This window comes from Lutra lutra, chromosome 2 (genome assembly GCF_902655055.1).
Source record: "Lutra lutra chromosome 2, mLutLut1.2, whole genome shotgun sequence".
NCBI classification, from domain to species: Eukaryota; Metazoa; Chordata; class Mammalia; order Carnivora; family Mustelidae; genus Lutra; species Lutra lutra.
Genome location: NC_062279.1, coordinates 90,666,152 through 90,678,641, shown reverse-complemented (window position 1 = coordinate 90,678,641; position 12,490 = coordinate 90,666,152). Strand labels below are relative to the sequence as shown.

The 12,490-nt window shown below is 44.5% G+C and overlaps 1 protein-coding gene across 13 annotated transcripts in view; it reads left to right on the top strand.

The window, feature by feature from the left end:
* The window catches only part of FAM13A (family with sequence similarity 13 member A), a 353,806-nt gene that overhangs the window by 329,517 nt on the left and 11,799 nt on the right, over positions 1-12,490 (top strand). For 12 of the 13 annotated variants that reach the window (XM_047717965.1, XM_047717964.1, XM_047717962.1 and 9 more), the window contains 3 exons: positions 340-423; positions 8,536-8,631; positions 10,736-10,819. In XM_047717965.1, coding sequence (XP_047573921.1) covers positions 340-423; positions 8,536-8,631; positions 10,736-10,819 — 264 coding nt within the window. The remainder of the gene's footprint in view (positions 1-339; positions 424-8,535; positions 8,632-10,735; positions 10,820-12,490) is intronic. The other variant, XM_047717963.1, reaches the window with a different exon arrangement.

Here is a 12,490-nt window from a genome sequence, read left to right as displayed (position 1 = left end):
GCTGTAGATGACCCTTTGGGACTGTGTAACTTGTGACTGTAGTCATCGCTTGGGCTGTTAAGCTAAGCCCGATGTGCCTGACAGCTTCGCTTACCTCAGCATGCCTTTGCTGCCACATGGGAGCCACAGGTAGTTGACGATGGCTCTGCTCTGCTCTCTCTGTTGCCAGCAGAAAGCCAGGAAAAGCTAATTCCTAAGTGAGCTTTGAATAGAGCTCAGAGGAACGACTGTAGGAAGATTCTTTTTAACCTTCCTTGAGGAAATTTGTTGACCGAAAGAAGCCGGAGTGTTCATAAATGTTTCCCCAACTTTGATTTCTCTCTCCTTGTGTTTATTCAGGATATGACCAAAGACCAGATTGCCAACGAGAAAGTGGCCCTGCAGAAAGCTCTGTTATATTACGAAAGCATTCATGGGCGGCCGGTATGTGAATGGACTGGGTTTCCTGCTTGGGGCCAACTGTGTGGCTCTAGAAATGAATCTTCTATGTTCAGTATTTGATACGTGGGTTTTCCTCATGTTTAGGAGATGACTTCCTATTTTCAGCAGCCCTAAGATCTCTGAAGGCTGAACTGAGGAGAGATTTCCCCTGTTGAGCAGATGCTGAATTTGAGTTCCAAAGAAACACAAGTTTGCAGCTAACATGTAGTCACTAGTGTTCTGCTTCAGAGGGACAGTGGTGGAGGGGGGTGTAGGTTGTAGATGAGTACACAAAGCTCTAGAGACTTCTCTGTTCCTAGCTCTGCCCCCATAAGCTGTCACTGACTTGAGACAGTCTTGTCCCTAAAATGAAGGTGTTAAACTAGTATGATTTGCCCAAAAATTCAATCTCACTTCAGTGTAGCCGAGGCCAGTGTAGAGAACTTCTTCTGTAGAGAATTTCCAAGCACCATCCTGAACCAGAAATGTGAGGAATCCAAAATATGACTTTGCCTTTTCCTAGCGACAGGAAGCACTGAGAGCCATTTGTTATAAAGTGTGGTTATTGCGTGCTCTTCATTAGTCCTGGGGGAGACAGTGGCACAGTAGGCCTCTGCTCTATTCCTTAAGAAACTCATAATCAGATATCCTTGTCAGTTCCTTTCGGTGACGTTCTGTGGAGAGTGCTGTCAAGAACCCAACAGAACAAGTTCTTAAGAGCAGCTGTAAAGAAACAGGAAGTTTATATTCCCAGAAGCATTTGTACACGGCCAAAATGTGAAGGTCTCTTCTCCAGTCCCAGCCCCAGCTATATAATGGAGATAGTATTTTCATGTAAAATATACTCTTTTGAATAAAGAAGCTTCCAGAATAATGCACCAGACTCTAAGATCTGTGAGGGCAGGAGTTCTGTGTCTTGTTCCTCTAAAGGGGTGCCGATGTCAGCATCTAGCACAAACACCTGACACCATGTGCCCAATAAACTGTGGAATGCATCGTCTGTGGTATTTTTGGTTCTGAATGTATCAGGTTTAAATTTAAAAAAACCTGTGGGGCTGCTGATGATTGATTTTACTGGCCTATCCCTAGAGTGGAAAAATACTGGTGCTCCAGGATAATGGTCATGTTTCAGGCCAAGTTTTGTTTTGGATTTTTTAAAGGCATTGAACCAAATAGTAAATGCACTGGAGCTTAAACATATTGTGAAACTTGTCCTTTTCTCCTGGAGGATTCAAAATTTGGAGAAGTAGAACTGAACTCCTTCTAGCAGAGAGGAGCCCCTTCTCCACTGTTGGCTCAGAGCCTTTTAAGTGTAGATCTCCTTGTGGCCACCAGGCAGGTGGGGAAGGAGGAGGGGACTTGTACAACTTTCCATCTCCAGCATTTCTTCTTTTCCTCACGTGGGTTCACCTACGACATTGATAGACTTCTTTGCCTGCGGCCCCAAGATCTCTCAGCTGCTTCCTAGTCCCAAACTTTGGGGCTAGTTAGGGGGCTTGTATGCTGGGTATCTGTTGCTCTGAGTTGGACACTGGTCCTCTCAGTCTGCCTGGGCTGAGGGGATGTGCAGGGACTGGGATCAGCAGACCGAGAGTCAGATCCCAGTCCTACTAAGCCAGCCCTGGAGCTCTAGGCTACTGAGGTAGGAGTCGAGTGCTTTGTCTATACCATAGCTGCCCCTCGTAGCTTGTCATGGACAGTTCAGACATGTGCAGACACATTTACCTGTGGGCTGTCTGGCACTGAGGAAGTGGGCTGGGTGGCTTAGCAGGTGGCTCAGGGGTTTCCCAGTCAATAATGTTGTCATTTCTGCTACAAGTATATGTTCTGCTATCTGCGGCCTTCTTCTTATTAAGTGATGGACTGAGGAGAGAGAACATACCCTGTTTTAGTGCTCTTATCATTAGGAATATGAAATCTTAGTTCTTGGCCCTTCTCTGTTTTTCGCTTTTCTCTCATCATTCTTTTAGATGTTGGGAGGAGACCGTTTTGGGTCTGGATACTAACATCTCATCGGGCAGGGAACAAGTGCTCTAGAACTTTGAGTGGCATTCGTTGCTGGTTCGTGGTCAGACTCTCTGCCTCCCTCTGGAACATGGTGCCCCAGCCTCCTCAGGAAAAACAGAGTTCATTTGATATCCGGCCAGTGTGAAAATCAAAGAGTAAACTTCTCATTCTTAGGTCTGTGGTGTTGCCATGGACCCTGAACTGTAAATACCATTTGGGCAACAGTCTTCCTAAAAGAAAAATATGTGGGTTTTCAGAGCTAGCCTATCTTTCCAAACCCCAGCAGGGTTTTTTGGGTTTTTGTTTGTTTGTTTGTTTGTTTTTAGAAAAGCAGGTGCTCAAAGCTCATGGGTTTTTGCTGAGTCTACAGATTCTGATTTGAAAGGACAATGACTGACTGTCAGAATCACAGGCCAAAAACAGTTGTGTGCTACTCTTGTACATTTTTTAAACAAGGCTGTTTGCTTTAACAGTACAGTCCACAGAGTGACACGTGAATGAGAAACAAAATACACTCAGTTACTCAAGGGCACATAAATCCCTACTAATTATTATGAAAGCATGTCCTTTCAGCACTTCAAGATCTCATCAGAAGGCCGTGTCACAGAAAGTACAACACATAACTGCAGGTCACTGTGGTACACATCGCTCCTTGATGAGAACCTAGAAGGAAGGCATTGCTTCTCAGAGCTTCTGGTTTCCCCTTGAGTCTCTTTCTCATCAGTATATTTTCATATTATGCTCTAATATCTTGGGAACTAACTTGACACAAAACACACTCTGTTCAAATTTAAATGCAGACTCTGAAGCCTTATATATGTATACTGCCCTTTGTCTATCCACTATTTGGGATGATCTGATCTTTGCCTAGTCGACTATTATTACCTGATAATAAAGAGGAGAGAGTTGTCTCTTTCTGAGTTGATGGGCCAAAATGCAGTAGTTATAAGAATGCATCTCATTTGTCTTCTCCTGCTAGTAGTTTTATGACTCAGTGGTATCCTCCACACACAAACTCAAGCCAGTTGTTTTACTCAGAAGAGTTTGAGGCTATATAGTTTCTCGTCTGTCTGTGGCATCATTTCTCACAAAGTGGTGCTTCTAGCTGCTGTTTATAGGTAGAGGTCTTGTGAGCTCAACCTAGGCAGAGCTCTGAGCCTGGAAGGCAGAATTCTCTATATTAAGAGAACAACTCGGTCAAACCCTCTTAGAGGAAAATGCTTCATCGTGACATTTTTAGTATGTCTTCACTGTGTTACGATCCTACTTTACTTCATATCTTATTTGTGAATGGAAAGAAAACAACTAGGAGTCCTTAAACCTGGGTTCTTGACCCAAATCTATTGCCTTGGGCAAGTCATTGCCCTCTCCAGGGCTTAGTTTCATCGTATGAAAAAATAAGGCTCTTCTAGCTCTGACGTTCCAGGGTTCTAATTCTGTCCTTATCTCCATATTAAAATCCTGAGTCATTTTCTCTTTCACCTGTGCGGCACACTGTCCAGGTAACAGAGCCTGAAATGGGTGTTTCTGTAAGGAAGTTTTATTTAAGGCTAAGACAGAAACCATCACAAAAGATAAAGGCAGGCAAATGCGGTTGTCTAATTGGGCCTTTTGTAATTGTGTCCAAGACTTTCCCCTGTTTAAATGTGGATTAACTATTGGCTGGTGTTCCCTTGGTACCTGGAAATATTATCTGAGACTTTATAGAGCAACCAAATAGAGTAGTAAGGGATCATTGAAGATTTCTTTAATCAAAAATGAAGACTGGGGCACCTGGGTGGCTCATCAGTTAAGCGTCCGACTCTTGATTTCAGGTCAGGTCATGATCTCAGGGTCCTAGGATTGAAGCCCATCTTGGGCTCTGTGCTCAGCATGGAGTCTGCCTGAGATTCTGTCTCTCCTTCTCCCCCTCCCCCCACTCGTGTGTTCTCTCCACATAGATAGATTGATAGATAGATAGATAAAATCTTTTTTTTTTTTTTAAACAAAGACAGAATGGGAGGAGCTGCTTTTGCCCTTTAGAAGTTTCCGTCTAGGTTTTTATGTTATTCTGATTTGTGCACAAAAATACATCTTAGTAATAACCCTATTCCCACACATTGGAAAGCCATTCAGAGCTCCCACCTAAATGAAAATTTAATAAAGGCTGAAGCAAGAGGAGTGAAAGTGTAATAGAAAATATGATGTATTACATGCTTCGCCTAAAGTCATTTCCAAGCAACTGTAGATCACAAAGATTTTCTAATCTGAATTCTGCAGTTTACCAATCAGGAAATCAAGGCTCGGAGAATTTTACTGGCTCTTCAAAGGCCTGTTTTTCATCAATAACAAAATCTCCAAGCAGCAAATGACTCAAGAATAAGAGATATCAACTTCCAGTTTTCCCATGGTCCATTTAATATCAGCTGACCCCTCCTTTTTTTTTAACAGTTCAGCCATGGCCCTGCTTTGTTTATGGAACTATTGGCTAGATTTTGGCTCTACTAAAAAATCCAGTTCTGATAATTGCATGTGATGTGGTTTTATGATTTAGTATCACCAAGCCTTTGGCTTCAGATACAGATCACGAAAATAATTCTGGTGTAAATCAAGTAGTATTAATTCTTTTCACTGCTCAAATTTAAAGATCTCTAATATTTCTGGTGTTTAGCACTTCTATCAAATGCCAGTGTTAATTTTGGTGGAAATAGGATGGGACCAGAGTCAGAAACTGGACTTTATCAAATCACTCACAGGTGATTAGTTCCTGAGGATCATCAATTTAAAACATGAACAATTCATAGAAAATCTAAATGTCAGTGTCAGAAGCCAAAGAATTGAGCCAATGATCCCCTTCATCTGCTCCAACTAGAAAATGTGAACAAAGAATTAGAGAGGAAACTGGCTTCTATCAGATTTGCCACATCTGGCTGGTTTTACCAGCAAAGTCTCCTCCTAAAATCCACACTCTGCTTCTACAGTCCAGAAATGTTTCTGCCAAGCAGCAAAGAATAGGATGTGAGTCCACAATGGGAGATGGTAGCTCCTTATTATTGTTATTTTTTCCTAGGTCTTTTGTCCACTGAACTATCGATTGTTGATCTTGCGCAGTATTTCACCACATATCATGGGTTGACAGCTAGGATGTGCCTTAACCTCATCCACAACACATTTCCTGGATATACATTGTGTTTAAAAAGTTGGGACGCCTGGGTGGCTCAGTTGGTTAAGCAGCTGCCTTCGGCTCAGGTCATGATTCCAGCGTCCTGGGATCGAGTCCTGCATCGGGCTCCTTGCTCAGCAGGAGCCTGCTTCTCCCTCTGCCTCTGCCTGCCATTCTGTCTGCCTGTGCTTGCTCTCTCTCCCTCTCTCTCTGACAAATAAATAAAATCTTAAAAAAAAAAAAAAAGTGATTCCATGTGTCCCAGTCCTGAACTGTGTCGTTTCACACGTGAGATTGTACAGGCCCCTCCGTTTCTACTCCTCGGACTTACCTGTGGCTGTTGTTGAACTGTCGTTGAAGTATAACGTAAATACAGAAAGAAGCTCAAAGTGTAAATATATGTCTTGATGCATTTTCACCAAATAAACAAGTCCAGGTAACCAGCATCCAGACCAAGAAACAAATGTTACCAGTCCTCCCCCAGAAGCCCTGCTTCTTGTCCCCTTCCAGTCAATACCAAGACCTCCACTCCACCAAGGAAAACCATTATCTTGACTCTAAAGCTTAACTTCTGTTTGCTTCTTTCTGAACTTACTAAGTGGACTCTTAGAGTACCCTTGTACCGGTAGTATCTGGCTTATATTATGTGACTGTCTTTTTGTGGGGTCAGTGTATGATGTTGCCCGTAGCTGTGGCCCACTCATCCTCATTGCTGTGCAGTGTTCAGATGGGGGAGCGTATCTGTTCTGTTGCTGGGCATGTGGGTGTTTTCCAGTTTGCAGTTATTATAAATAGTGCTGCTGTGAACATTATTCTGTGTGTCTGTTGGTGAGCTTGAGGCCACACTTGGTGGTGGTGTTTTTTTACCCTTAAAAGCAGAACCGAGGACTCACATGTGCAACTTTAGCAGGCACTGCCAAATAGTGGTCCAGCGTGCTCCACTCTAAGCAGCAGTGAAGGAGATTTCCAGTCCTTCCGCATTCTCGCGGACCCTTGACACCATCTGTTGTCTCATGTTAGCCATTGTGGTGGGCGCGTCTAGTAGGAACACCTATCGTTTGATCCTCAGTCTTTCTGGTGTAAAATAACATCTGTATTCCCTTTCATTTTGGATGGTCATCTTCTATGAAATGCCAGTTTTAAAACTCCTTTTGATATGGCAGCTAACAATAGGAAAATGCCATGTGCTTTTCAATATTGTGTTATTAGGAAGAAATAGAAAAGATTCTTATTGCTGTTCATAGAAAATAGGTCCACAAGATATTTCTGCCCAATGAGAGTGACCTATCCTGGCAGGTGAAGTTCGTCCAAAGATCACTTACTGTTGACCGCTTTGAGAAAGGCAGATAGAAAAGGTTACAAAGGAATAATCCATTTGTGCATAACCCATGGTTGTCTTCAGAGCGGAAGGCCCAGCAGGCCCCTAATACCATTTGCTCTTCCTTACCTCTGTAACTCTTGCCTTATGTGTCCAGGGGAAATAAAGTGCAGAAGACAGACCACAAACTTGAAACAAAGAGGAAATACAGAAAGAAGGGATTTAAGTAATCTCTGTTGGCATTTAAGTAAAGAAAGGAAATGCATGCATACCTATACACTTGGCATACACATTTGTGTTTGAAATAGTCTCTCACTTCACACATATTAATGGAATATTTCCATTATGTCAGGCACTGAGGTAGTTTCCAGGGATCCGGAAACACCTACTGTGCTCTCAGGGGGCTTATAGTCTCGAAGAAGAGACAGATGTGCCAACAGATAGTTACTGTAGAGTATAAAATGTGTCATCTGCTGGGTCTGCTGTAATAAAATACCATACACAAGCACCTTATAAACAACAGAGATATATTTGTCATAGTCCTGGAGGCTGGGAAGGCCAAGAGCAAGGAATTGATAGATTCGGTGTCTGGTAAGGGCCCTTTCCTGGTTCACAGGCAGCCATTTTCTTGCTGTCCTCACATGACAGGAGGGGCCAGGGGACCTCCTGGGGTCTCTTTTACAAGGGCACTACTCGTGTTCGTGGGGGCTCCACCCCCATGACCTTGCCACCTCCCAAAGCCCCAGTGCCTGATACCATCACATGGGGCACTAGGTTGGAGGGGACATGCACATTCCATCGCTAGCAAAGCATGTGTGGGGTTACGCAGTATACACAGGTTGAAGTAGGTGACACAGAGGTGTGTGAGCAGGTCTCTCAGAGTGGGGAAGGAGTGTTGGAAGAAGGCTGCATGGGGGAGGTGGCTCCTCTGCCAAACCAAGGAGCAGAGAGGAGGCCGTTCCAGGCTATAGGGAACTAGGCAAAGAGGGATGAGACACTCTGGTTTTTCTCTGGAGCTTGAGGTCTGACAGGAAGAAGAGGTAGCAAGTGATGACGGGCTTCTAGTACAACACCAGGGGGTTCGCCCGGTTCCTCCCCACTGCCTGTGGACACAGTCCCTTCTACGTCTGTGAGTGCTCTGCTGGATCTCAGGGCACTGGAGAGGAGACCATCCGTGCAGTCTATTGGCAGGTGTTTCTTGAAAACTACGGTTTGCCAGAATCTTGTCCTTAAAAACAAAAACAACTTCATGGAGGAGAAAGACCTGTAAAACAAAAGTAATAAAAACTGATCACAGAGCTGCACAGTTTAAGGATTATCATAGAAATATATGCTTTCTTCTTCCCTGGATCTGGAAAATCGTAAATCACTTTGAATAGTTTAAACAGGGAACCAATCATGGTCATAGCTTTGATTGAGGAAAAGCAATATGACGATGATTTGGAGTGATTTCCAAAGATCTGCCACTGAAGTAGATATTTTAAACGTTCTCTGACTAAAGACTACCACCCATTTACATGAGTTTTGCAAGAATGGGGAGAGTGGAGCTGAATCCTCCGGATTTCCCTCAGGCCCAGAGCATGCTTGAGCCTCTGCTAGCCTGACTATAGTGGAGGCAGCTTCTTAGCTCTGATGCTCTTGTTTTCAGGTAAGCAAGAACGAGCGTCAGGTCATGAAGCCACTGTATGACAGATACCGGCTGGTCAAACAGATCCTGTCCCGAGCCAACACCATCCCCATCATTGTGAGTACGGCACCTTTCTGTGCTTGACCGCCTGCGGGGTGGGCCCTGGCTGTGGTGAAGCGCCCCACCCTGCCTTCTCACCCAGGAGTGGGCTTTAATAGTTGAACCTGGCATGAATACTTACAGCCCATCCGCTTGGGGCATGAAGAATGTATCTAAGACTTCTGAGACTACGTTTGCCCAAATGAGCAAATCTGAAGCTGCTAGAATTTTGTTTTCTTCCGGGCAGCATGCTTTGACATAGCCATCCGTCTGACTGGTGCTGGGCTGACTCCCCACCCTTCCCTCAGAGACCGAGCGCCAGCAGGACGGGGCTGTGCTTTCCCCAGGACCCTCTAGTCCAGAAGCCTCTCCGGTCCCAAATCTTCTCTCTCCCTCCAAGAGAGGGATAGTCCCACTGGGAATCCTCTCCAGGGAGAAATCCTAAGGACCTCCAGAGAGCAGCCTCTTTGGGGAGGCTCTAGAGAAGCTGAGGTGGAACTAAAGGGAGGGAGGCTAGTACCTAAGCGGCTGCTGTCACCGGCCACCATCCTCTGACTGACACGCAACTGCTTTTGGCCTCTGAATTTCGATTTTGTCCAGAGTAGGGAACAGCATCTTGTCTTCAGGCACTGGCCAGCTTGCCCTCCTTCTGTATTTATTCCAGTATTCCCCCCCATATTTCCACCCAGCTTGTGAGTGAACCTTACTGCCCTGTCCATCTCCTAGGGCATCCTTTGCCTCTGGCCCAGTGCTCTCCTCCAGGAGTACAGGGGGCTTTCTCTGCTGACTTTTAAACTTTCTAATAAGCAGCACAGCCTTGCTTTTATGTTGTTATTAAAATGGAGGCCATCTTAGCTGCTGCTCTTCAGTTCCTGCTTTAAATCTCCTTGTTTCTTTCTTTCTTTTTTTTTTTTTAAAGATTTTCTTTTTGGGGTGCCTGGATGGCTCAGTCAGTTAAGTGTCTGCCTTTGGCTTAGGTTATGATCCCAGAGTTCTGGGATTGAGCCCCATGTCAGGCTCCACGCTCAGTAGGAAGTCTGCTTCTCCCTCTCCCTCTGCAGCTCCCTCTGCTATTCCCTCTGCTTGTGCATGTACATGTTCTCTCTCTCTCTCTCAAATATATAAATAAGATCCTAAAAAAAAGAAAAAAAATATTTTCTTTTTAAGCAATCTCTACACCTAACGTGGGGCTCAAACTCACAACCCTGAGATCAAGAGCCACGTGCTCCACCTACTGAGCCAACCAGGCGCCCCTCCTTGTTTATTTCTTTTTTTTTTTTCTTTTTTTTTTTTTTTAAAGATTTTATTTATTTATTTGACAGAGAGAGATCACAAGTAGACGGAGAGGCAGGCAGAGAGAGAGAGGGAAGCAGGCTTCCTGCTGAGCAGAGAGCCCGATGTGGGACTCGATCCCAGGACCCTGAGATCATGACCTGAGCCGAAGGCAGCGGCTTAACCCACTGAGCCACCCAGGCGCCCCAATCCTTGTTTATTTCTAAGATAAGATCTTTGTATTACTTTTAACAGTGTATCTGTCCCTAGGCATGAGGGAGGATCCAGACTTCAGGCCTGTTAGAAGAAAGCGACTTCTTTAGAAATTCTTCCCAGAATAAATTAGTGAACTAACCAACGAAAGGATTCGATCTAAGGACTCCTTTCCTTGTCCAGTCAGGAGCCCTGTGTGCCCTCAGCAGGTGTCTCTCAATAAGGAGAATGCACAGCAGGGAGGCTGTACAACATCTGAATCCCCTCAGCAGCCTGTGTTGTGCTCAAAGCTTCAAACGGTTCCTGGGTTCTCGTTCCTCTGTCATCAGGGAGGAGAGGGGAGGAGGAGCAGGCCAGCGTCTCTCCTCAGGCTTCTTCTGTGTTCAGTTAGCATGCTTGTGGGCTAGTCTTGCTGTCCTGTGGCCTCCTTGGCTTGGGGCTGTGGGCTCTGCAACGAAGCAGCACCTCAGACAAGAATTTTGGTTGTCTCGGGTTTTCCTGGGACTGTTCGGCGGGCAGGGGTTAGGGTGTATAGTTCAAAGTCAGTGATGAATCCTAGTCACCCAGAGGAGGCAGAGGCCTGGAGGGCAAGGGAGAGGGGTTCAAAGTATAACCACCTTGTCCACACCTGTCGCAGGGATCCCCCTCCAGCAAGCGGAGAAGCCCTTTGCTGCAGCCAATTATCGAGGGCGAAACGGCTTCCTTCTTCAAGGAGATAAAGGTGAAGACATCTCCCAAACTGGCTTCCATTCTCTCCCTGCTTCCCCTCCTCCCGTGGATGAGGGGGAGGGTGGGGCGCAGCAGTGATGGGGCCCGCGGTGCTTGTGCTGTGCCTTCAGAATCATCAGCTGCTCGTAACTAACCACCAGCAGCCCCCCGCTTACTGATCCTAGGGCCAAGCTGATCTCCTTAGTTTCATCTCATCTTCCTGCTTTTTTGTACCTTGCTGTCATTTGTTTTGTTCTCATTTTGCTTTCAGGGATTGGGGGAGGGGGTTCCACAATATTTTTTGGTTTGTTTTCCTCTATTTGGAATGGATTTTCTGTATTCCAGAAACTTTTTCAATGAACTCACTGGGTAGCCTTCCTAAAAATCGTATTTACTGAGTTTCTAGAAAACCTAGAATTAACAAAGGCAATCTAGGTAGCACACGACAAAAAAAACTATCATTTCGCAGACAGGTATCTTCCTTGCCTTTGCCCAATTTCCTGGTGCCGTCTCACCCACTCCTCCGCCTTTTGCCTGGCCCCTGGCACATGTAGTCCTCGGGATTCGGTTGATAATCTCCTGATCTGTGAATGCAGTGCCATCGCCAGCAGCCACTGGAATCTGTGCTCTGGTGTTTTTTACCCCAGGAGTAATTATGGGTTCTATACAGGTAATCCTCGTCCTCAGTGGCCCCTTTAGCTAGAATGGGAAGTAGACTCCGTGCCCCCAGGTCTCTGTCTGTGTCTCTGTCAGGACCTACCTGGCCTGGACCACAATCAGCGTCTTTTGCAGTTTTGTTTCTAGGTGACTTAACGAACTGGACTGCCTTCCATAGTGCTCTAGAAATGAAAAACCAGATTCTTTTTTTTTTTTTTTTTTTTAAATCAGTGATTGTTTGTTAGCAATTGGAGTTTCACTTGTCATATGCCTGGGAAAGTCCTAAGCCTGGGGTGGTCATTTATCTACTGTAGTTAGAAATAGTATCCTAGAACCCAAGGGCCTCATTCCCACAAGGGACAACAGTTGAGAACCACTCCATTGTCCTGCCTGGTCCTCATCGTTATGACTGAGGTAAGGTACCAGAAGCTGCACAGTCTTTGATCTTATTTATTTTTTTCCCTTTTCTTTGTTCTTAGGGGCCTTCAGTATTTCATATACCTAATTATAAGGTATTAGGTAATGATTACACTCATTACTCATATTCTTTTACCTAGAATTCATTCTATAAAAATGCTCTAAACAAAACAATTAGGCAAATATGCTCTATTATATTTTAAAAATTGGAGCTATTTTCTTATAATAAGACTTGATGTTGATGAAAGAAGAAAAATTTTGTCTGGCTGGTAATTTCACATGAGAATGAAGTCACCGTAATTGAAGAAATTTGGGCAATTTTGTGTATTGAAAATGAGCAATAGAACTGTTACTAGATAAAAATGTGTTCTTTAACACATCCAAAATATGATATTTAATAAATAATTGTCTCATTAAATGAATGGAAGATATATTAATGAAGCACTTTTTAAAAGAGGGCATTCTTCCAAATCTTCTTGCTTAGCTCGGTTTATTTTTTTCACAAGTATATTTTGGCCATGGCTCTTCTTCTGGTCCACGTGGTGGTCAAAATTTTGCAATGCTTACATTGCTTTTGTAAATAGTGTTGTCTTTTAGTTCATTTTGTTCC